This window comes from Leptonychotes weddellii, chromosome 2 (genome assembly GCF_054177405.1).
Source record: "Leptonychotes weddellii isolate Sample4059 chromosome 2, ASM5417740v2, whole genome shotgun sequence".
In the NCBI taxonomy this organism is placed as follows: domain Eukaryota; kingdom Metazoa; phylum Chordata; class Mammalia; order Carnivora; family Phocidae; genus Leptonychotes; species Leptonychotes weddellii.
In genome coordinates, this window is record NC_138370.1 from 174,073,948 (window position 1) to 174,098,756 (window position 24,809).

A 24,809-nucleotide genomic window follows, 5' to 3' on the forward strand; every position below is an offset into this window, starting at 1 on the left:
AGGAAGGACCCTCCCATGGCCACGGCTGGTGGCTCCCACCAAAGGCCGGGCCTGGCCTGCGCCCAAGGACCAGGCATGTTCGCCCCGGGCCACAGGCCCCCCAGACCCACCTGCCCACGAGCAGAAGCCCTCCCCCCTGCACCATCTCTGCCAGGGCCCCCTCTCCCAAGAGACCATTATTTAAAATCTTTTGTGCCATTCAGTTCGTCTGCTTTAAAAGAAAAAAAAAATAGGGGGAAAAAATGGCCTTAAAGGAAGGAAAAATTATACAGATCAGTTTGAAAGTAGACTTCTCTTTCTGAACTGAATTCATGACCCGCTTTGTTGCGAAAGAATTACTGCTCATTAGGTAGAACCTGTTGGAGCATCATCCGGGGCTTTTGAAAATCGTTCTCCCTCCCCCCATGAGGTAATAACTCCCCTAAATTATTTATTGAAAAAATTCAAATCCAAACAGACAGCCACCAACTTTTACACAAGTTTTAGAGTCACTGGAGGTTGGAGCCGGACAGGGCTTACATGGAGTCACCCAGCTGTCATTTTCTACATGGGGAAACTGAGGCCCGCGGAGGTGGAAGGACTTGCCAAGAGCACCCGGTGGGGTGTGGCAGGGAAGGGTTCCTGGCCACTGACATGAGCCATGCTGCTTGCCCCCCTCGGCAACTCCTTTGCGACAAGAGGACACAGACCATCCTGCACACACTTGCTTTGCCCAGGAGGCCTCCTCACTAAAAATGCCACCTGCCTTATTTTACGTGTGTGCTAGACCACCTCGTAAAACTTTAATGAGCCAGACAACTGTGGCGTGTTTGAAGTCTCTTTGCTGTCCTTTCCTGCTCTGTGACCCATTTTGCCCACTCGAGTCCTAAAGCCCAGCAGGGGGACTGAGACGCAGAACCAGCGTTGACGGCCCACCGACCTCGTCTGGGCCTGGAGCTCAGAACATCACACGCCCACGCTCATGCAATCCGCACAACCACCCCAGAAGACAGGGAGAGATGCGAGCCCCCAGGCCAGGGTGGAGGGATAAATCCCCCAGGGTTCCAGGGCCGGCCTGGGGCAGAGCCCAGACACACCTGCCTGCAAAGCCCGGTTATCCCCGGAGATTCTTGGATGGAATTAGACTTGAGATTCCCTCGGGACCTCAAAACAGCCCCAGATGGTTGCGGTGGCATCTGCAGACGGAGACACTAGGCATCTGCTTAAACCAGAATCCCACAGAGGTTCCCAGGGATCTAGTGGGAGAACTGGCCTGAATCCCTGTGCGAGCCGGCCCGCCACGACCCTCTGCTGCCCCCCAGAGGACACTGCCGGTTGTGCGGGCCGGAGGCTCAGAGGCTCCGGATGGAGAAGGAAGGTGACTCCTGCATCCTCTCAGGAAAGGGGAGGAAGCTTCTAAAACTGGCTTAGCATCATCTGAAGAGCTGTTCTGTCTCTTTGGGCCCACGGTGTTTGATTGCCTCCAGGTTGGGAAGGGGCTGTTTTCCTATTTTTAGATTATCTGCCCAGAAATCGGTCCTCGGGGGACTTCTGTGACTTTGGCCCCACTTTGCCCACGGGGGGAATTGGCGTCCTCTCTCTTAATTGAAGCCCACCAATGCCCTTTCTCCCTCTTCCTCCCCAGGGTGACTGCGTATCAGCCTTCGAGGTTGACTGGGATCCCCTCCTTGGGCACATCGTCCCCGATGGCCCCCGGACGGGGCTGGAGCCTTCGTGTGGCTCCCACACGTGAGCTTACCTCTGTGACACAGAACGTGCAATGACAGGCTTTGCTTCACTTGTCTATGACTCACCTATGACTCGCCTGGCAAACATGTGAGGTGCCCTGTTCCACGGTGAGAACTGTCTTGAATACAGCGGTGCATACAAGCTGGTCCCTGAGCTCAAGGACCCCGCGGTCACTGGGCGGATGTAAGTGGGGGGACACAGATGCCACACACATGGTTCTGAGTGGCAGCTGTCTGTCTGCCTGGACCCATGGAACATGCTGGGGGGCTGAGGGGGGGCTGCGGCACCCAGGAGACCAGCTGCACCTGCCCAGCTGCGGAACCAGGGGCCAGTGTCTGAACCCATCTCCGGCCCAGGCTCCCCACCCGTAAGATGATGCTAACGCAGAGAGACACATGAGGCCGGGTGTCAGCATGGGACAGGTCAGCCTTGCTTCCCGCTGGGAGGGGAGAGACTCCCAAGAACACACAACTGGGTTTTGGCACACAGAGGTCATCTAAGGGGAAGGGGTCCGTGGGACAGAACCAAGCCAGGCTTATCGCTCCAGAGAGGGTCACACCGTCCCCGAAAGGTCTTTTGTGAGGGAAAATAAAAGACATCTCACCCCCACTTTGCCCACACACAAAGTTGGTCCCAAACTGCACTTTTCTTCCCTAGAAAAGCCTTTGAAAGAGCTACTTAGTTCGTGGATGTGCCCATCTTGGGGGGACCGGGGCAGAGAAGGGAGGCGGGAGGCAGCCCCCTCTTGCATTACAAAGCTGGCATTGCAGAAGGACAAGGCCCCACGGTGACCAGTCCCAGCAAGAAGCCCCAGGGGATGGGGGGAGGGGCCGGGCGCCCCACCTACCTTTTCCTCAAGCTCCTTCAGATGTCTCTTCTGGATCTCCAGCTTAGCCTCCAATTCTCGGATTCTCTGAAACACATGACCTCATGCATCAGAAAAGGTAAAATTTCCAGGTTCAAAACTTACTCTTTACTCTTTATCATGGTGTGGCACACAAGCAGAGAATCAGGCAAATACAGGTGGGCAGTGTGACTGGGTTTTATAGGTGTGCAGGCCCGTATCTCCACCACCCGAATCCAGATAGAGGGCCCCCACCAGGAGGCTCCTCGGGCCCTCCGTCCTCCAACACGGAGGGTCGATATTGCCTGTTCTTGAAGCGCACGGAAACAGAATCACACATCATGGATTTGAAGTGGCATCAGATGATGTACTCATGCAAGACTGACTTAGCTGGAGCTGGGGCGCTGAGCGGGGGAAGCGAGGACCGGCCGTGGCCATCGCTCCCACAGGCACCCCAGCCCCTTAGAAGCCCGCTCAGCACATGTGCCAGGATGGCCAAGCGTCCCAGTTTGCCCAGGACATTCCTGGTTTTTGCCACTGAAGTCTGGGGTCCCCGGAAACCCCTCAGCCCCAGGAAACCGGAAAGGCTGGTCACCCTGCCTGCTGCGGTCTGCCGAATGCCCCTTGGGGCACTCACCCCTGCTCCAGGGTTTACCAGCCCATTCCTTCCAGTTCCACATGGCATCCCACCCAGAATGTCTGGCAAGTGTAAACCTTTTCCAGACTGTCACATGCCCAAGAGTCACCCCTCAAGTGCTGGTACCCACCGCCCCCCCGACCACTGCCCAGCCGGCTACAGCCCTGCCAGGCCTGAATGCAGATGCAGAGTTCACTCTTGCAGAGAGTGCTCCGGCTGCAGGGTGGGTGACCCAGGTCAGGCCCCATAAGCATGTGGCCTCCACGGACACTTAGCCAGGCCTGGAGAAGCCTTCCGTGCATTCTGTAGGACAGTGGTTCTTGAATCCAGATCAATGTCACCTGGAAGGCTTACAGATCACTGCCTCCCCCAGCAGAGTTTCTGACTCAGTTTCGGGGCGTGAGCCCGAGTAGCTGCATTCCAGCAAGTTCCTGAGTGATGCAGATGCTGCTTGTCTGGGGACCCACTTTGAGAACCACCTCTATGGACACATTCACCCACTCAACAAATATGGGTCAATATGCCTGGGGCCCTAAAGAGTTTGCAGTCCAGTAAAGTTCGAATAAAAGCATTATTCGGGTACCCAGATGGTGCATTGGATGAATACAAACGTCATGGAGAAAATCAAGCAGGGGTAGGGAAGGGGGCGGGCTGCTATTTTATGTGGGTGCTCCAGGCAGGTGGCGCTGGAGCCCAGAGGGGAGAAGAGTGGGGCACTGAACCATGAGTTGGGGAAGCCAGAAGAGGCAGAGCCCAGCCCAGCACCCACAGTGGTTTGCTAGACTTGGAAGGGGGAAGGGAATTCCAAGCAGAGGAAAGAGGGTGCGCAGGGACGTGGGAGTGTGGGGACAGGGGCAGAGCTCAGAGGGTCTGGAATGTCCCAATGAGGAGCTCAGAGATTTGGGGGTGACATGGGGAGCCTGTGAAGGGTTTTAAGCAGGGATATGATGAGAGTTTGATTTTGGCAGAAACAGAACGGATTGGCATGGAAGACAAGAAAATTACTTATCCTCAGATAGGAGATCTCGGGCAAGTGATTCAACCTCTCTGGGCCTTGGTTTCCTGATCCGTAGATTGGGGGTAATTGTGTTGCCCACGTCTGAGGATCTAACAAGTGAATCTGCACCAAGGGCTCAGAGCAGAGTTGGCATAGAGTACACACCCTATAAAGGATTAAGAAACCCATACGTTTCTAATTCTCTTCCACCTGAGGGAAGGACTGTGCACCTCAGTGTGGCATGACCATCCCCCAAGGATCCCCTGGCAAGGTGATGAGGCAGAGAGCACCCAAGAACAGGCACGGAACTCAGCTGGGGGACGCCTGGCTGGCTCAGTCAATTAAGCGTCTGCCTTCAGCTCAGGTCATGATCCCAGGGTCCTGGGATCGAGCCCCGCATCGGGCTCCCTGCTCAGCGGGGAGCCTGCTTCTCCCTCTGCCTGCTGCTCCCCCTGCTTGTGTTCCCTCTCACTCTGTCTCCCTCTGTCAAATAAATTAAATCTTTTTAAAAAATCCTATATTCAGCAGCTGCTACTTTTGAAAATTACAGCTTACAGACAATGTACACCTTTCATCAAGCACAGTAAACCTATTTCTACCTCAGGGCCTTTGGACTTGCTGCTCTCTGCACAGAGCCTGGGGTTTCACCTCCTCATCATTTCCCACCTGTCCTCTTAGCCTTTCTGACATCCTTGGCATTTATTTGTGTTGTGAGTTTCCTCACTGGATTATAAGAGCATGTTCTTCTCCACGAAAGCAGGGACTTGGCTCACTGCCCCAGCCCCAGCGGCCAGACCCGTGCCTGGCACATGATAGGTACTCGACCATCGGAAGCAAGCAGGAAGCCACAACACCTCGCTTTAGCCGGCACCCTGTTGTCTCAGGGCTTGCTGGAAGGAAATCCTCCCCTCTGCTTGGGCATCACACCCGGATGACCAACTCCAGGAAACTCTGTTACAGGGAACCGATGTGCTCTGAAGTCTGAGCATCTCTTACGAAGGCACCGAGATGCCGGGCGGGGGCCCCGTGCCGGCGGCTGTCACACGTGTGGCACTCGGCAGAGGCGGGGAGCAAGGAGCAGTGAGTGCCGTGGCTTCTCAGATACCCCTGCACCTGCCACACCAGGAGAGTCTGGCCAGGCATTTCCCCCTCGAGGCAAAGCCCGGAGGCGGAGCTGCTCCAAATTGCCCAGAGTACAGATGAAGAAGCTGAAACCCGAGTGTTAAGCCTTGCCACTGATTCCGGCACCGGGCCCAGAGCAGGGAGGAGGTGGGCCCCGTTCTCTGAATTCTATGGCCCCATGTGACAGAGGAGGGGCTCACCTGGCCTGAGTCAGGGCGACAGGGCGAGGGAAGGAGGGCAAGAAGGAGTGAGAGCTTACTTCCTTCCAGAACCAAAAAAGGAATGAGACCCTGCTATGGACCGAACTGCACCCCTGCCCCAAATTCCTAGGTTGGAGCCCTAACCCCCCAGTGTGAGTATGTTTGGACATATTAAGGTTAAGTAAGGTCATAGAAGGGGTCCCTGAGCTGGTAGGATTGGTGGCCTTTATAAGAGGAGAACAATCTCTTCCTCCAACCTGCCCTCCCCTTCCCCTCTTCCTTCTCCTTTTGTCCCCCTTGGCCATTTGAGGGCACAGAGAGAAGGAGGCTGTCTGCGAGCCAGGAAGAGCCCTCACCGGCAACCAGATCAGCCAGCCCCTTGCTCCTGGACCTCCGGCCTCCAGAGCTGGGAGCCACAGATGTCTGTTGTCCAAGTCTCTCGTGTGGCATTTGTTATGGTGCCCGAGCAGACGGAGACAGACCCTTACTCCCCTCTGGAACTCACAGCCACGGATCTCTATTTACGATTCACCAAAACTGAGCAACTTTAATCTGCACAGAATCACCTTTGAATCCTGTAAAATGCAGAATCCGATTCAGTAGGTCTGGGGTGGGGCCCGAGAGTCTGCATTTCTAACAGCTCCCAGGTGACATTCCTCCTGATGCTGCTGCTGGTCCACGGACCACACTTTGAGTAGCAGGGGTCAGCATCCACCAGGGTTATTATATAGAGAGAGTCTCCTTTCACTGAACACCCACCATGCTCCAGACATAACTAATTGATTTGCACGTCTTGTCTCATCAAAGCTTCCCCAGGAGTCACAGTCAAATGCCGCATTGCCCTGGGTCTTTGGGGTATACTCACTAGCTCATCATACGTTCCAGACTTAGACCGTGAGGAGCACTTTCATGAGATTTGAGCCCTTAAGTCGGGTAATGACTTTTTGGTTCAAACACGCAAATGTTGTTCTGCTTTGGGCTAGGTTTTCTGAACAACCCCTCCATGCACTGCACACTCCATCAGCAAACCCCACAAATGAGACACAGTGCTGGACCTCAGGTGCAAGCCAGCACCCAGCTCCCCGGTCTGGTCCTGCTCCCACTACACCTACTCGTGGTCTCCACTTGGCAATTAAAATAGCCGCCTACACTTGCTGGGAGCACTTCACCTGCAAGAGTCTGTTTAAACCTTGTAACATCCCAATGAGTAGGCATTATTTCCATCCTCACAAGGGAACTGAGGCCCAGAGATGCCAAGTCTTTTGGCCAAGGCCACACGGCTAATATCCAGGAGAATAGGGTTCAAAGCCACACTGTGTGGTCCCAGTGTTTTTTAACCACTCTGCTACCCCAAACTGACCGCGCCATGCTGCGCTGCTCTCTGAAATGCTGTTTCCCCTTGGTGGCCACCTGGTGTCTTCCTATTTATCTTCAAAGCCTGGTACAGCTGGGCCCTCCACTGGGAACCTTCCCAGACTCCTAACCAATGTCCTGGGCAGGGGCATCCTGGCATAAGAGCCTCAGCCACACGAGTCGGTGAGGATCTGTGCTGTGTTTGGGCCTCGCGCTGGGCTGGGGGTGCCCCAGGCCACTTTTCACTATCCATGTGACCAAAACAGAGATGGCTCAGTGGCAATGTCCTTGAAGGCAAACGCCCACGCCTATATCCCTGTGCCAAGATCTCCTCGATGGTACTGGCCGCAAGCCCCTCCTCCCCCTCCCTCTCGTGCCTCCCTTTCCCTCCCCGCTCCATCCTGCGATGCCCTGCCCGGCAAGGCTGACCATCACTCTGGTCCTTGTCACTGCAAGTTCTTGGTCTCCATCCTCAGGGGCCTGCCCTACACCAGCAGCTTCCCCACCCACCTGGGCCACAGGGATTCCACGTCCTCCCCTCCCCCCTTCCACCCCACGTGAACAATGTGGTCTGCCTTTACCTTCCCTCAGGACGCGAGGTGGCCCTGTGTGTGGGCACAAGGCTGCAGCTTCACCACAGTCGCCTCCTTCCCCTCCCCCTCCCCTCTGCTCAGAAGACTGAGCCTGCGCCTCACCTGCTGGTCCACACCCTGGGCCCCACACACCCCTTCCACACACCAGACCTTCTCAATCAGTGGATTGATGCCTTTCCCCTCTCGCTGCTCCGACTCCAACCGCCCCCTCGCCCTTGCCCTCGCTGTGCCAACCTGATCAGGAATCTCTAACGAAACCCCCCTCCCTCTACACAGGGTGTGTGTGCACATGTCTGTATACTCGGGCTGAGCACACACTGATTCTGAGCCAGGGTGCTGGGGAGCCGATGACCAGATGCCACCAGAACAGAGCAGGCAGCATGGGAACGGAGGCGACAGCCAGGCCGGGGTCACAGGGGCTGCCTGCGTGTCCTCTCAACCAAACCAAGTCCTGAGTGAAGAGCCCTCCCGGGCTGACCGGTCGCCCTTCCCCGCCTCCTTCCACCCCGGCACCACGGCGTCTGGCTGTGCCCCCCCACGCACCTTCCTCAAATCCACGGGGGCCTGTGCTCTCTTTGGACACAACCCTCCCCTGCCCCTCCTGACGACCTCCTCCTTCTGCCTTCTCTGCTGTCGCCTCCCCTGCTCCCCGGGCCCTTCCTCACTGGTGGGACTCCCTACGAGCTGTGTGACCTGCAGGCACGTGACTTAAACTTCTTGAGCCCCAGCGTTCTCATCAGGGAAATGGACATCATCGTCCCCACCCCACGGGGGGGCCACCATCAAGGGTCCCCGCCGGCGAGCACCCAACAAATGTCCCTGTTCTCGTCCCCGTTATCACCCTGCAGTCCGCGAAGCCTGGCTCCCCGTGTGCTCAGCAGCATGTGACACTCACACAGGACTCCAAACCTTGGAATACATTTAGGGTTTCAGAGTCAACGACGAATACAGCTGTCAGGTCCAGTCCTCAAATTAGCCATCATCCCAAAATACAGCAAAAAAAAGCAAACCGTTCAGCCACGCCTCCTGGTTTTAAAAAGAACCTGACTTTCAAACAGAATACACCTGCTGGAGGGAGAGGTCCCAGGGCAGAGCTGGCTCTGGTTTGCCTGAGGACTCAGCAGGGTTGGGCCGCAGGGTTGAACTGCGCATCGGCCCAGCGCCCCCCTTTGCGGGCAGTGCACCTGCTGTGCTGTGAGGACATCCGAGAGAAGACCTGCCTTGGTCCCGGGGAGACTCGCTTGGCTGTCAGCTGTCCGTCAGACATGCCTGGAACGCCCAGGGGCCCGCCCGAGGGCTCAGAGGCTGGGAAGAGGGCAAGAGGCACCTGGTGCCAGCCACCTGCCCCTCACCTGCTGGGCCTGCTGCAGCAGCTCCATGCGCTCCCGCAGGACCTGGCTGTCGGACTCCCGGCTCTGTCTCAGGATCTGCCGGCGCAGCTTCTCCACGGCAGCCCGCAGGTCCTCCCGCTGGCCCTCGCTCAGCGCCTCGCTGGCCCTCCGCCCGGGCTCTTGCTGCAGCGCGCTGTACAGCGTGGCCTCCAGCTCCTGGATTTTCTGAGGGGCCCAAATCACACCGACAGTGGGAGATCACAAAGGGGCGGACAGTAACGGCCGGGGCAGTGCGGCTCAGGGAGGCAGAGCTGGAGGTCTCAGGCGGGGAGGGGAGGCGTGCGGGGGGCCTTGCAGAGTGGCCAGCAGGCGCGGGAAGGGGTGGGCAGGGGGGAGCGAGGGAGCCCCTTTCAGCTCCGTGCACACCTTATAGAGAACATGTCTTATTCGATTCAATCAAGAATAGCCCTCCTCTTGTATAGCAGAGGACAGGGCCATAGGAGAAAATCATCACAACCGCCCCTTAAAATGTGTGCTTCAAAGAGAGGCTTGTTCTCATTTTGTTCTTGGCGCCCCACGTATTCCCCCCACCTTGGGAGCAAACCTCCCCTTTTATCCTGGGTGGCAGTGGGGGGAAAAAAAGTCTCAAACTGCACACACGTGGTTTTCAGCCAGCTAGTTCAGAATGCGATTTTAACCTAAAGCAAACAGTGACAGTGTTCTAACCAGGCCCTCCCTGCTAAAAACGCGAGACGCCAAGTGTTAGCAAAGCGGATGAGAGATTAGTGGCCAGTCGAAGGCTCCTTGTGAAAGGCGAAGGTTTTATCGTTAGAGGAAGTTCTTTTCCACTTCACCCCAAGACACTTAAATATAGTTACCTCATAGGGATATCTAGGGACAAAAGAGAGAATTAGCTCCTTTTCTGCTTCCCTAAACCCCACCCGCATCATCCTTGAATGGAAACCCCAGCCTGGGCCAGGCTGACCATCACTCTGGTCATTGTCACTGCAAATTCTTGGTCCCCTCCCTCCGAAGCCTGTCCTACCCCTGAAACTTTCCCCACCACAAGGCTTCTAGTCAAGGGAGCTAAGGAACTAAGGAACTGCTCCTCGTCTTCCTAAGACCGACTAGACCAGTCTTCAGTTTGGATGGAAACTGCCAAGAAGAGGCGAGAGGTGGCTAGAGGCAGGGGGGCAGGGGGGAGGTTTTCCACGGAAAGCGTCTGCAGCCGTCTGGCCCCCAGCTCTCCCTGCTGCTCTCGTCAGAGCTCGCCTGTGCCTGCTGGCTCAACCCCTCCCCGTTCAGAGCTGAGCTTCTAGGAGACCCAGGTCACCAGCTTCCAGCCAGGACCCCACCACCCAACTCCAGAAGCTCCACTGCAGAGCCGCCCCATCTCATTCAGCGCGATGACAAAGGAATGCAGGTCCACATGTGGCTCCTGCCGTGCCGCCCTCACTGCTGCCCAGGCACGAGGCACTGCCACCCTCTTGGAGATTGTTACTTCCCTCACTCTTCAAATCCATCCAGCTTGGCATCAGAACACAACGCTGTCATGGGCCTGAAATCCCCCCTGAGGCTTTGGAACAGTTTTGGGAAGGAACATAGTTTCTACAGGGTGGCAGGATCAGCACGCCCAGGGGCCTCCTCTGCAGAACCAGGACTCAGAGGGACCCCCGGGGCCTTCCTGCGAGCGGTACTTAGACAGCAAAGGGTGGACACCGAGCTTTTCCAAAATGTGTTGGAAATCACCAGTCCTGCCAGAGGCCCCTTGAAGAGCCAGTCCGTGATCCAGTGAGCTTGGCAAAGTGCTTGCTTATGTTCCTCTCAGAGCCCCGGCGCACCCTTCAACCTTCAACACATTAAGGATCCAAGGAGCCCTTCAGAGTTTTCCAGACTTGTTCCATTGGCTTCAGTGCCTACGAATCTCCTGAAATCACATCCTCAGAGCTTTCTAGGAAATGCTAGGGAGGCAGGGCCACGCGACAGATGGTGTGTGGTGCGGGAAAGGCATTCTCGAAAGGACCAAGGTGGGGGTGGAGTTGAGGCAAAACCAGCAAGGGAATGGTTGAGTGTGAGCATCCCTCCCCTAGAAGGAGGAGATATTTCTATTTTAAATTGCCCTCCGCGCCATGACGATACCGTGTGCCCAGAAGTAAGCGCTAGGAGAGAAGATGGCCCGTCCCAGTGAAGCTCAATCCCCAGGACCTAAGACCTCTCCAGCTCCCTGTCCTCCTCATTCAGGCCTCAGACCCTGGACACCAAGAGCCGGGGGTCTTGGGGAGGTGGGCCAGCCCTCATGCCCAGGCTCCTGGCTCTCCATCTTCCTGGACAAGCTCATGGAAACAAGGGCTTGAAAGTCATTTTTCTGTTGTGGACTCTGCATTTCTCGGGTACGCACCATTTTGTAAAATGATCCTAACTACAAATGACTGGGGCAAAGCCTTGCTGGAGACTTTGGGTACCGCACTTCTTCCTGCAAGAAGGGACACTCAACTCTCCCTTCTCTGTGCCGTGGGGACCCCTGGTGGGGCCCGTATTATCTCGCTGTCTCACTCGCTGCTGGGAGAGTCCTCAAAACCATACGACACGTGAACCTGGACGGGATCCCATTTTAAGCTAACCACCAGGAAGCCCGGGACAAATTTTGTGACCCAAATGCAGTATGGCACAAGTAATTTTTATTCCGATCAGCGGCCTCTGCTCTCCTTGCTGAGCCTCCATGTCCCTCAGTGGCTGCCCCTCATTCCTGTGCACAGGAAAACTTGCTCTGGGGTTTTACACGTAAACAAGTATTCAAGTATCACAAACTCATAAGAAAGACGGTTTCTTCACACTCATCTCAAACGATTCCTAGAATTGAATAAGCACACCTGAAGAAACCATCCAGCTAAGTAAATGTTTTGGAAAATCATGATTGATTTGGAAAAAAGGGACAATTTCTCTGTACAGTCATTCCGGTCAGAACACAGACAGGGCATTTTGATGGCACCCACGGGGCCCTGGTGGGGCCCCTAAATGTGGTGTGCCCCAAAGGAAAACACAGCCTCTGAGGCAGAGTCTAACAAGCCAAAGCGACCAACCCACTCCCGGTCATACCAGGTACGCCTGGTCGAGGGCTTCCTTCCTGTAGTCTAGCTCCTCCTCCAGGTAGCCCTTCTGCCTGCTGAACAGGTCCTGAAAAAGAGGAGGCCCCCCACGATCGAGATCAGCGTGAGAACCCATCCCAGTGAGGCTCTGCAGAGCCCACCCACTCACCTCTGCTAGAGAGCGACGGTCCCACCAAGCTGGGGACCCGCCAGGGGCTCAGGTGATAAGGGACCTTATGGGGGCCTGACTGCACCAAAGCGATGCCCCTCCAACCCGGTGCCCATGCAGGAGTCCTTCTCAGTTCCTCTTGTCACGTCCTGGTTGCCCCTGAAGACCATCCCAACAGTTCTCAGATGTGGCTCTTCCTCCCCCCACGACAGCATCCCCCACCTTCCGACCAGTTTCACTGCTGTACGCCTCCTCCCCATGCCCGGGTCACCCTTCCGGTCCCTGCAAGCATGGTCTACCCAGAATGCAAATCTCCACTACTGGTTGGAGGGTTCCAAGGTGAGAGCTCCTCTCCTGTGGGCCCGTGACTTCACAGATGAGGAAGCAGGACCAGAGAAGCCCAGTGCCTTGCCCTAGATGCCACGGTGTCGTGGTGGCCAAGGACCGACTAGACTCCAAGCCAGGGCCCTCTCACACCACGTGTGCTCCCAGGCTGTAAGCGATTCCTTCTACCTTCTGTTTCCACATCTCATTTCTATTTGCAAAACTTGAATTGGTCTTTGAGGCTCAAGACCCATTTCTTCCGGGCAGCCCTCTCTGCATCCCCCAGGCTGGGCACAACGGACCCCCCATATGCCATAGCCCCCTGGTGAATAACCGCCACCACCGCATCTCATCAGGGACCCATACGTGCCAAGCAAGGTGCACAATTGGCTGTGCATCTCATGTCTCTCATCCCTATGGCCCAGCAAGGTGGAACTTGGAACCCCCACTTAGCAATGAGGAAAGGAAGGGCCAGTACGTCTTTCCCGAACTTTCATGGCCGTTAAGGAGCCAGCAAAGATGGGAGGCTCAGCTGTGTGTCTCTGGAGCCACTGGGCCAAGTGTCTCGGCATCACCCACGTGCTGCCCCTAATGTCCCCAGGCAGCACTGTGGCTGTTGGCTCATGAGCACACGTCCCCATAGGCTCGTAAGCTAGCTCCTCAAGGCAGGGACCCCACATATTCCTTACTGGACTGCTAATCCTGGCATGGCACCTGGGATAACAGAGGCTCCAAAAATAGGCATTAAGTGAACAACTGAGTGAGTCAAAGAGTGAATGAATGGAGGACAATTACCTGGAATAGACATTAGGGCAAACGCAAAATTTAGAAATGCATGCAAATAAACACCTATGAAAATACATGCAAGGGGGCACCTGGGTGGCATCTGACTCTTGATTTCGGCTCAGCTCATGATCTCAAGGTTGTGAGATTGAGCCCCGCTTCAGGCTCTGCGCTGGGCGTGGAGAGTCTGCTTGAGAGTCTCTCTCTCCCTCTCCCTGTGTGCACCACCCCCCGCTTGTGAGCATGCTCTCGCTCTCTCTCTCAAATAAATAAATAAATAAATAAAATCTTAAAAAAAAAAATACATGGGAGGCCTTCCTGGGAAGGAAGCTCTTGGCACCCTCCTGCATCCCAGAGGACTGAGTCTTTTACCTTTTCCCTCTCCAGGTCCAGCATCTTCTGGGTCAGGGCTGCCTCAGTTCCCTCTATTTGCTTCAGCCACTGGAAAACAGCAGGGACAGAGGGCCAGCAAATGAGAACCCATGCTGGCTGGGGGCCTTCCACCAAAGCCGTGTGCAGGGGGCCTCTTCGACGAGGCTCCTGGCCTCCTCGGCCCATCCCAGGGTGGCCCTCAAAACAGAATTTCATTGTCTGTACAGATGTTCAGCTTTGACAGATGTTTGCTCAGGGATCAACCGGGTCACGGATATCCATGTGTGCATGCGTGTTTCTGTGTGTGTGTGTGTGTGTGTGTGTGTGTGTACCTGTGCATGGGCTTGGGTACGTATGTCCAATTGAGCCTACGTGTCCAGGAGAGACTTGGTGTGCATGCTCTGGGGCCTGACTCCGTGCAGAGTGGGCCCCTGTGTGCGGCTGGGTGGCTGAGTGTCATTGAGGTCTACTGCTGAGTGCCTCGAGGGTGGCTTCATGCTGGAGACCTCATCCAGCCCTTCACACCCATCCCATGGCAGAGGCAGCATCACGCGTTTTATAGGTGAAGACATGGGTGCCTAGTTAAGTCACTTGTCCAAGGTCACACAGGTGGGCAATGAGGACTTCTAACCCAGCCTGCAAAACCACACCCCTGCAGCACACCCGAGTGGCCAGGAGCACTGCAGAGTGAGAGGTGTGTTGAGTCCCAGGGCATGAGGGTGCTGAAGTGGGCGGGCAAGCACCTGCCAAGGGCAGGTCACAGGGACAGTCTGCCTCTTCTTGGGTCTGGGCTGGTGGTGAGCAGGAGGTGGGCAGCTGTTTCTCGGGATGGAGGTCTGTTAGGTGTGTCTTTATGAGGAGCCCACCTAAGAGAGGGGCTGGTGGGGAGACCTGCGGGGGCTTTGGTGGGGATGTCTGAGGGCAGGGGGTGTCCATGTTTGACACCATGTATGAATGTGTGCACTCAACACGATAGACAGCCTCCTTGCCTCCAGGCTGGGGACCTTTCCTGGCCTCCCAGCCTCCCTCAGCTGCCACGCGAGGCTCAGCTGCCTCCTGGCTTTCCTTCTCTCCTGCTAGGGACTCCCCCTCCCCTTGGAGCCCTGCCCTTCCCTTCCCCCCCCTCGCTCCTTGCCTCCCTGGGGGTTCTCCCTGCCCCTGTGCTCCCTCTGCTCTCTGCAGTGTCCCCCTGCAGCCCAGACCGCCCCACCACACCTCCCTCTGATGCCTCCCTAGCCTCCCTGGTCCCTCTGCTGGGGAAGAGCCCCATTTCACCCAAACCAGAAAGCAGGGAGCAGCCTTGATTTCTCCTTCTCCTCCCCTGTCCATACGCTGGTTCCACCTTCTACTGTTTCAAACACCCTCCTGCCGAACACCACTGCCACCATCCCTCCAGGCTCCTGTCTGGACCCAAAGCCCTTTCTGCTTTTGAGTCCGCATGTCCTCTCAAAAGCCCACTTCTGCTTAAAGCCCTCAGGGACATCCCATCACTCCTGACAATGGCTGGTCCCCAAGCCAAGCCCACTCTCCCTGACTGGAATTCACCACCTCTCCCACCCCTGGCCTCAGCCCCAGGCCTTCACTGAACTAACACCTACTCAGCCTTCAGGCCAAGTTAGCTGTCACCTCCTCCAGGAAGCCTGCCCTGCTTCCTACCTCCATGGGGTCAGGTGTCCTCTAGGATCCCTATGTTATCCTACGAGTGGCTCTCACAGCACTCACCTGATGGATTGCTGTTGTCTGTTTCCCTCCCACAGAAGCCCGAAGGTAGGGACCATATCAGACGTGTTCTGTTACACTTCCTTAACCAGCACAGGCCTGGGATGAAGCATGGGCCCAACAAACATTTGCTGAATGAGAGCAGACATGAGAGTGTGGAGGTCTGGCGGGGGGGAGGGGTGCTGGCTCCATGGAGGGAACAAGACTAGATAAGGCTGTGATCACACAGGTTTCCCCCAACATCAAAGTGAGCTTGGCCCCCAGAGTGGACCCCCAGAGCCAGCAGCAGAAGCAGGCACCCAAAATAGAGCATCTCGTTAGACATTACTGAGAGGATGTGCAATGTCTTAGAAATAGATAAGCATATTTTGGGTAGGAAAGGAAAGACATTTCATTTTTAATATCCTAATGCAGACAGTCCTAAAATGAATAAAATTTAAATAGAAAAAAAATCAAAATCCAGTTTTGAATCATTACAACAAGCTGCTCTTAGAATAGGTTTTATAGAATATGGTGTCCAGTTTCTACTTACTGTTAAAAAAAAAAAAAAGATTTGACATACGTATTATGCATAGAAAGAAAAAACTTGATGAGTGCTTCTCAGCAATTGAAAGAGGAAAATGAGGACAGAAAATGCTGGCCATGAGCATCCTGGGTACAAAAGGTCATGAATTTCGTATGGAAGAGAGTCCACCAGATAGCCACTGGGCCACACTCCAAGAGTGAGCATCTAAATGCAAGTGGCTCTGCACCACCCTCCAGGAAAGAGGGGTATGCGGACACTGCCCTCCTCCAAACCCTCAGGGAAGAAATGAGTCAGCCTACAGGGATGCGAGGAGGAGGACATCATGTAGGAAGCCAGGTCTCTGCCCACAGGTGCAGGGTCCTGAGCCCCAGAGCTGGAGGGTGGGGGCCCTCTCTCCTCTAAAACCCAACTCTCTCTTCAAGAGGGTCCCAAGACCTTGACCCCAAGCCAACTATTGGAAAGCTTGGCTGTGGCCACAGGCCTAAGCTGAATTCACTAATCTATTGTTACCAGTGAGAACATGAAAATTTTTAAAAAACTGCCATCTGTCTGATTGGTTTTGACTATTTCTCAATTGGTTTTGAACTTTAAAGAGCTTCATAAAGAAGAGGTGTGAATTGGGGCGCCTAGGTGGCTCAGTCGGTTAGGCGTTGGACTCTTGATTTTGGCTCAGGTCATGATCTTGGGGTTGTGGGATGGAGTCCTGAGCTCTGCACTGGGCTCTGCACTGGGGGTGGAGCCTGCTTGGGATTCTCTCTCTTCCTCCCCCTCTGTCCCTCCCCTCATCTCTCTCTCCCTCTCTAAAAATAAATAAACAAAATTAAAAAAAAAAAAAGAAGAGATGTGACTCTGATCACCTGTAAACCCTCAGATGTCCTATGTTCAAGCTTCTCTTCTGGGCATGTGCTGTGTGTAAAGGACGTGGGGTGGAGACAAGATGTGGCCCCTGACCTTGGACTCTGCTAACCTTCAAGAAGGAACCAGGCTTCCCCAGGCAAGTAGGAGCAAACCCCCAGAGCAAGATGCCCTGGCAAGGTCATCCAGGAGCACCATGTGACATTCTTAATTAGAGCTGCACTTCACTTATATGCTACAAAAGCGCCATTGTGCCTCCAAAGAGAAAATTGAATTTGCCCTCAGTTTGGTCAGATGCTGACACTGAGTGGCAATTTTTAAAACTACATGCATTTGGGTGGGGGGGTCTCTGATCCCACTGCCAGCTCATGAGCTCCAGGGTGACCGACTCATGTGTGCTTGCTCAGGACTGTCCCCATTCCAGCACTGACATCCCCATGTCCCAGGAACCCTTCAGTCCAAGGCAAACTGGGCAGTCTGTGTCCCTGGGGGTCCTGTCAGGGCTCTCAGCTGGTCCTGCAGACCCACCTTTCCTCTTGGGGCCACTCCCAGCACCAACACTCCCTCTAGGGGGACAGATAGCAACTCCCAAACCTACGGGATCTTTAGTCACAGACCTGTGGCAGAGCTGAGATCTCCTAGACCCAATCTGAAAAAATGGGAAAATACTGGTCTGAGTCCAGTCCCCAAGGACTGTCCCAGATCCGGAGGTGGGACCCTCTCACCTGCACCCAGTTGGCTGGTGAAAGGTGGGGGGGGGTTGGCCTGTGACAGGGTCAAAGCAGACAGTTGCTGCAGGCCAGGCAGGGGTATGATGGGGGCACATCGCTAATCTCGCACGGTTGCTGAGAGGAACAGGGGCCCTATAGATCTGAGGTCGGAAGTCCAAGGCTGCAGGTCTGGACACCCACGATTTGCCGGGCTGTGGGGAGGAATGTATCAGGGAGAAGGGAGCAGCTTGAAAGGGGCTACTCTCAACGAGGCTGTGAACTCCCTACAGGGTGTGGCCCTCCAAGAGACTCTGGGGGTTGGAGAGAGGGAGGCCCCCAGGCCTGCTGCCCAGGCCCCTCCCAAACCAGCCACCCAAGTCACGCAAGGGGTTGCTGCTCTTGGTTCACCACCCACCATCACTGGTCAAACCCCTTTGCCCTAAGTGCTCAGTAGCAATGTTTGGTTCTGCTTAAAAATGCCATGTCCTGGAGTCCCGACACCAACCCTGCCAGGTTTGTGGGTTCTCCATTCGGTGGCTCACAGTGACCCAGAGACCGATCCGCAGAAGCCCCAAGTGGGGGTCCACCCAGGAGGGGCCTCCCAGGGGATGAGGAAGGAACTGCTGGGCCTGACCTCACCAATCCTCCAGGGAGCGCTCGGCACTAAACTGAGTTTTGAGTGTTTACTAGGCACTTTTATGTCACACTCCCCAGAGCTCTGCACAGGACATTTGGATATACTGGTGTGAGGGATGTTTACTGAATGAGTACCCTGTGCCTAACCCTGTATGGTTGCCTGAGGCTAATGGGTCCAGCAGCCAGCCAGGTGTGAGTCAGCATCACCCCCTGTCCAGCTGGGGACATAGGCTCAGCCAGGGGAAGGGATTTGGGAAGTGACTTACCTCCTGTGTGACCTCGGGCAAGGCTTTGCTTAAGTCTGTTACCAACACTTTGTGCCCTTCATGTGACTAGGGAGGAAGGACAAGAGCCCAGGGCAGAAAAGTATTTCTATTTTCAATGCCCCTCCAAAAATTCTGGGAAGAATTTTAAAGTTTAACTCCTGTGCTTTGAAAGGAAAAGTCCTCTGGATGGGACTGCATAAAAGTTATGTGTACCTAAAATATCCTAAACAAATGTAAAAGGTAAACAAACCAGGAACGTATTTTTAACAAATACAGCAAAGAGTTATTATCTTAATATGTAAAGCACAAGGAGGAGTCAGTAAGAAACACCATACTTAGGACAAACACCTATTGAATGAACAGATGAATAGATGAATGAATGAATGAATGAATGAATGAATGAACGAACCAATAACAAACAAACCCAATGGAAATTGTCAACAGAAATGTTATTACAATTCACAAAGAAGGAAGAAAATAGATAATACATAATAACAACCCAGTATCACTAGCACTCAAATCAATGCAAACAGATACACGAACATCTATGTGATTTTAGCCTCTGGAACTGGCAGGGTTCTTTAGCGGAGACACGCTACGCTGAACGTGGAACCAGCAATGTGGTCATACTCAGGTCGAGGGGGAATTGGTACCCCTTTTCTGGAAACCACTTTGACAATATTAAATCTCTGAAAAACCTCCCTACCAGTTGGCCCAGTGATTCCACCCCTAGAATCTATCCTGTGGAAGTGTTTTAAAAGGTAGGTAGGAATCTCCGGGTAGAGATGTTCACCGCTGCATAACGATAAATAAGAAAAAACAAACAAAAAACAAAAACAAATGGAAAGGCAAAATCTAGCATAATTAGCTTCTGATTTAACCACTGGGTAGAACAAGGCGGAGTGGAAGCGGAGGAGGCAGGGTTAAAAACGGGAAGTCAAGTACGATTTTGACTAAGTTTAAAAAATAGGCATGGGGAAAACCTGGTAGGAAATCCACCCCAGTGCTGCAGATGCTTTCCTCGACGGGGTTTTCCTCTGCTTCTGCGCTAGGCTCTCTAGGGGAAGCGGGGGTGGCTTTGGGCCCGGGAAGGAACAGCATGCGCGTGCACATGCAGACGCAGACGAGGAGCGCATGCCCCAGAGCCAAGCGAGACACCAGTGCGCAGGTTCCTGCGGGGCGTTGGGAAGCTCAGACACGGTGCACGGACAGAAGTGCCGCGGGGCTCTACCTTTTCACACAGGGCAAGCACAGTTCCAGCTTGGATTATTGCAACCTGTTCTTCGTTTCTCAAATTCTAAAACACAAAAATGTGGGAAGGGCGTTTTACACTGGACCCCACATCCCCGTGCAGATAGCCAGCGCTGACCGGCTTTGACGCCCCTCCGAGAGGGGACCTCGGGGCTCGGCCCCCACTCTCTAAAGAGGCCAGCTTTCAAATGCAGCTGCAGCCCTGCCCTCTCTGGGGCCAGGACTTTTGGAGATATGGCCTGTTCGAGCCAATTTTCTAAGGGGGCAAAAATACCACGTTCTGCTTTCGGAAATCTGGAGGGATCCCGCGCTCCCTCTGGGTGATCCTTTGTGCGCGCCCTCATCCCTTGCAGGAGCGAGGGAGGAGCTAAATCCAGAAGCTAAGTCCGGAAGCCTCCCCTTCCCCCCAGTGACACCGCAACCCCCATGACAGCGTGACCCGCCCGTGACAGCGCGATCCCCCCGTGACAGCGCGGCCCGCCCACCCCCGCGGGGGCACGGCCAGACAGAAGCCTTACACTGCACGTGTCAGATCTCTTCGGTTAGGAAGAAACCAAACCCATAGGAAAGGAAAGGCACACAGAGCACACCCAGGTGGAGACAAGAGCGCGCGAGCAGAAGCCGACCGGCATAGTTACCCCATTATCGCCAAGGATATCTAGCTTCTTCATAAGTTCAGAAACATTCACATCCTGGAAAAGATTTCCAACGTTCATTTTGCGGGAGGCGCCCAGCCCGTGCAGACCGGTCTCTAGCGCCGCGGCCTCGGCCTCGCCCGTCCCTCTCCCGGCGCGCGCCTCGGGGCCGGGGCCAGGAGCTCCCGGCAGCTCCTTCGGTCGACGGAGAGAAGGCAGTGCCTGCCACTCGCCCGGCCCGCGGAGCTTTCCAGAAAGGCTCGAGAAGTCGCGAGGGTCAGGAGGACCCCAGCCCGCAGCCTCGTCTCCCGCCCACTCACTCACTGCGCGAGGCTGCGGGGCGCAGCGCTGCTCTGACGTCACACCCACGCCACGTCACGTCACGTCACGTCGCGTCGCGGGGTGGGTGCTGCCATTCAGACCTCACGCGCGGGAGAGTGCGGCTCGGAGAGCTCGCGGCCCAGAGCTGGGACGTGGCCAAGCTGGGGTGTGCCCTCAAAGCTGTGTCCCACGGCTCTGCTCTTTTAACATGGGTACAAATAGAGTGACATTGGGTGACCCTCTGAAAAATGAACTCTGGCTTTCAAAATACGGTGGGGGGGCCGGGCCATCTTGTTTAACTCCGTTCTATGTCTGGCACAAAGGCACAATCCCCCTTTACGGCTGAGCCTGGCCTTCGAGCGGGCCCCTGGCGGTCGGTTTAGCGGAGGCACCCCCCCAAGCACGCTACCTTAACTCCTTCCTGGTGACAGAACAGCTGGAGAGCGCTGCTGTTGTTCTCGGGGAAGGTGGTGATTTGGAGGTTAAAGGCTGGCGACCTCCGCTCTCTCTCCTGGAGAAAAGATTTGGTTTAAAAACAGAACTTTATTGGATTATTTACCACTTGCCATTTTCCCACGTTACGCAGCAAAAACCAAGGCATTCCAGTTGGCAAAGGTGTTACTAAAAGGCGCACAAACTACCATCTCCTGGTCCTCGAAGGCGCGCGCCGTGGTCCCACCTCTGCAGCGCACTGGATCTCCTGCGGAAATGTGTCTACTTCTTACCTACTCGGCTAGGAAGAAAACGTTAACAAGGTGTCATGTGTTTACCTGCTGCGAGATGGAAACCCAGGAAGCCACAGATCATCATCATTCAGTACTTGGTAAGAACGAGTGCGTGAAATCTCAACAGACAACATAGCCACCAGCCATGGCGTGTCCCCTGCACCCTGTGGCACATCACTCTCTCATTGAATCCTCACAACCCCACGAGGCAGGCATTATCGCTTTCATTTCATAAACAGGGCGGCAGGACCAGGACACAAACCCCCCATTCACTTTTTTTTTTTTTTCCAAAATAATCTGCTGATTTCATTCACAGTCTTTTTTTTAATTGCACTAACACACCAGTGATCATTCTATCCCTGCCTTAGATTGATAGTCAAATCTCAATTACTAAGGAAGGAAAAGTAGGCATTTTCCCAGAAGAGGTACTTATTAATCAGATGTAAAGTGACATGTTTTTAAAAAGGACAGGAGAAGCCCAATTAATTACAGGGATATATTATATAGATCTGCCTTGAAAACTTGAGCAATGGACAGGCTAGCTTTATGGGAAGGCCAGCAGAGAAGACCTTTCTAAGTCATACCTTTAAATCAAACTGCTTTTATTTTCTCAAAATTACAGTAAGATAAGTAAGCATGCTTTGGACCATTCCTGCAGAATCTAGTGACAGCACCCATCGGTCTCTTTAGTCACTCAACTAAGAAATGTAACCAAATGAGCACTAGCTTGGATGGTGGGACCTACGCAGATGCTCTTGGATAAGGCGAATGGAGACTGGGGGCGGGGGGGGAGGGCATTCATTCAGTTGACTTCCCCAAAGCCCAACCTGGCTAACCTGGTTGGAAGCAGTTCAGGGGGAAAAGTTTATTTCTCTTCTTAGCCAAGAAGACCAAAATTCACAGTGGTTCCATTCTATGGATGTCTTCCTACCTACAACACTTAAATGGAGTCTCCATAGAAAAGGGGACAACAGAAAGCTCCTATTTTAATATGAACAAAAGTCAGAAAATTGGTTTCTAATGGCTCTGAAGGATGGTGGAGACACGTAAAGAAAATTCTAGCACACTGAGAAATGCTCATGGAAATCTCCTGAGAAAGACGCATGACAAAGCCCTGGGAAAGGCTTCCTCGCTGGCCGAAGTGTGAACAGGGACCTCACATGGCTTCCGGCTCCTGCCTTGTGAATGGAAGACCCCGTTCACGCTCAAGCAAGAGTTGAGGTGCACAGTAACACTTGGTTTGGAGACATTCAGGCCACAGTCCATGCCAACACAACAAAGGACAAGATGGTAAGTTCTGGTGCAAACAACTTTAATGGAAGCCAGGAGGAGGAAACAGAACGGGAGGGACACCAGTGTCGCAAGGCTGCTGGCTTTCCCTGGGGCATCCGTGCATGCAAAGGCTTCAGCGGAGGGAGAGCGGGGCCACTCAGGTGCTCAGACAAACAGGTGCTCAGACAAACGAGTCACAAACCTAGGTGATGTTTAAAATGTGGATGGTTTTTAAATGGCAACAAACAAAAGAGATGAAGTTGCATTGCAACACAATGCTAGGCACCCGAGGGCGAGGTTTCAGTGGGAAGCAGTAAACCATCACTATTCTTATGCTGGATCCAACTCTGTACTGGGGACGTTACTGAAGGTTTGGAATGTGATGGTTACCCGTGAAAAGCATTCAGGCTCCCTCTGTGCTAATAGCAGTTTTGAGTTGCAGGTTGAGTTACAAACAGTAAGTTTTCAGTCCAGTGCAACCCCGTGTGACACCCAAGCCTGCATTCACTGGACGGGGATTTGGAACAACCATACGGGTTCTCTCAAACGCCTATATACAAATACCTCCCTCCCCCCTGCTTACTTACTTACCTGTGTTTACCTCGGCAAATAGAAAATGGGCCAAACTAGCAGTAAACACACTACAGAGTCAGTTGTGGGCCAGGTCGGGCCCTGCTCTTTCAAAAGGAGAGATTCCCTGCATGCAAGGTCACTAAAAAGGTGTGTTATTAATTGCAACAGTGCTTCTGTCCGGGTTTGCAGAATGCATACCAGGTGACTATGCATGCAGGAAAGAAGTAGTTATGGAAATGAAACACAAATAAAAAAGGCAAAATATTGCAAAAACAAATTATTTTATTAAGTGCAAAACAAGCCGTAGGCAATAAATAGATTAGCTCTGGTACATGTCCAAAGACTTCGGTGAGCATTCTCTCCAGAACATATTAAGGCAGTGAAATTATTCTGAACATACAGATTTAAAAAAAAGAAAAGAAAAAGAAAAAGAAAAGAAAAGAAAACAACTCTACCACGTCCCTTTACACATGCTGGAGGACATCTGGGAGCTTTTACATGAATTTCAGTTTGGGCTCAAAGAGAAGGTCTGCTCCGTTTGAGAGCGCACAACAGATAGAGTCTCTTACTTCGAGCTCCAGCACTCGGAACTCTAGCAGCTCGTTCTGGTCCTTCGCATCTTGCATTTCGTTCTTCAGCTGGCTCTCTTCCATTTCCAGTCTGTAAATCTAGAGCAGACGCACCTGTGGGTTAGTGGGCAGGAGGACCGCCGTCTCCAGGGAGACGTGGCCTGCTTAGTGCAGATGGGGGGGGGGTGCCTGCTCCATCCCTCTGGCCCCAGGCCTGGCCCGGAAGATGGGCTTCTCCACAGACTTGCTGAATAAATGAATGATGGGGAAACTGAGGCACAGAGCCACTAAGTCCCTTCCTGAGGTCAAATGTGAGGGAGGCAGGAGTGCAGCATGGGCGCTTCTGATCCCAAAGTCTGTGTGTATTATTTTTGCATGCTGTCTTCCCCCCGCAACCCCCAGCCGCCAGGGTGATAACCCCACCCCCAGACAGAGTGGGACAAACCACAGCAGAAAAGCATACACTGCTGTCACCCAACCAGAGGGCTCAGGAGAAGGCTTAGCACAAGCAGCTCTCGTGTAGGCACAAGTCTATCTGCGAAGGTGGGCTGCTTGGTCTGACACCCACCGGGAGACCCTGGAAAAGCACCCTAATGGCTCCATGGCTCAGTTTCTGTCCAAGGAGCATAAAGCTGCCCGTCCTCCTCTGGCAGCAGCCAGGACTGACTGAGAGAAGGCACAACTCCTTATCGAGGGCTTCCATGAGTCACAGCCACAGGCAAAGGCCTCTCCCTCCTCCTGCCTGGAGAACCAGAGGGGGTTCTCCACTGACGGGGTGCTGCGCCCCAGGGGACATTTGGAAACAGTGTGTTTTCTCCATGGCTCCTTAAATTTAGTGAGCAGGACCAAGGACACGGAATCTCTCCCAACGCACGGACTTGACCTGGAGGGCAGTGACAGGTCTTGTCCCAGTGCTCCAAATGCTACAGAGAAACACAGGGAAGTGAGCGGCCACGCAGCTGGCCAGTGAAGAGCTGGGGCTGGACCAAGCCCCCTCCCAAGAGGGCAAGGCTGAGCTCATCCAGGGCAGGCATTCTAGGATGCTCAAAGACTAAGGCCTAACCTAGGTCTGTCTGGTTCTGCTAGTATGGAAGGTCTGAACAGAAAGTACACTGCCAGTTGCCGGGGGCTGAGGGGTGGGAAATAAAGAGGGACTACGAATGGGTACAAGGGACCTTTATGGGAGGCTGAAAATGTTCTAAAACTGCATTG

At 54.1% G+C, this 24,809-nt stretch overlaps 1 protein-coding gene across 1 annotated transcript in view; it reads right to left on the reverse strand.

The window, feature by feature from the left end:
* The window catches only part of JAKMIP1 (janus kinase and microtubule interacting protein 1), a 122,533-nt gene that overhangs the window by 7,293 nt on the left and 90,431 nt on the right, over positions 1 to 24,809 (reverse strand). Inside the window, exons 9-16 of the mRNA XM_081813178.1 lie at positions 23,598 to 23,696; positions 20,868 to 20,969; positions 20,141 to 20,194; positions 19,483 to 19,548; positions 13,540 to 13,608; positions 11,902 to 11,979; positions 8,827 to 9,030; positions 2,576 to 2,641 (exon numbers count right to left, since the gene is read on the reverse strand). Coding sequence (XP_081669304.1) covers positions 2,576 to 2,641; positions 8,827 to 9,030; positions 11,902 to 11,979; positions 13,540 to 13,608; positions 19,483 to 19,548; positions 20,141 to 20,194; positions 20,868 to 20,969; positions 23,598 to 23,696 — 738 coding nt within the window. The remainder of the gene's footprint in view (positions 1 to 2,575; positions 2,642 to 8,826; positions 9,031 to 11,901; positions 11,980 to 13,539; positions 13,609 to 19,482; positions 19,549 to 20,140; positions 20,195 to 20,867; positions 20,970 to 23,597; positions 23,697 to 24,809) is intronic.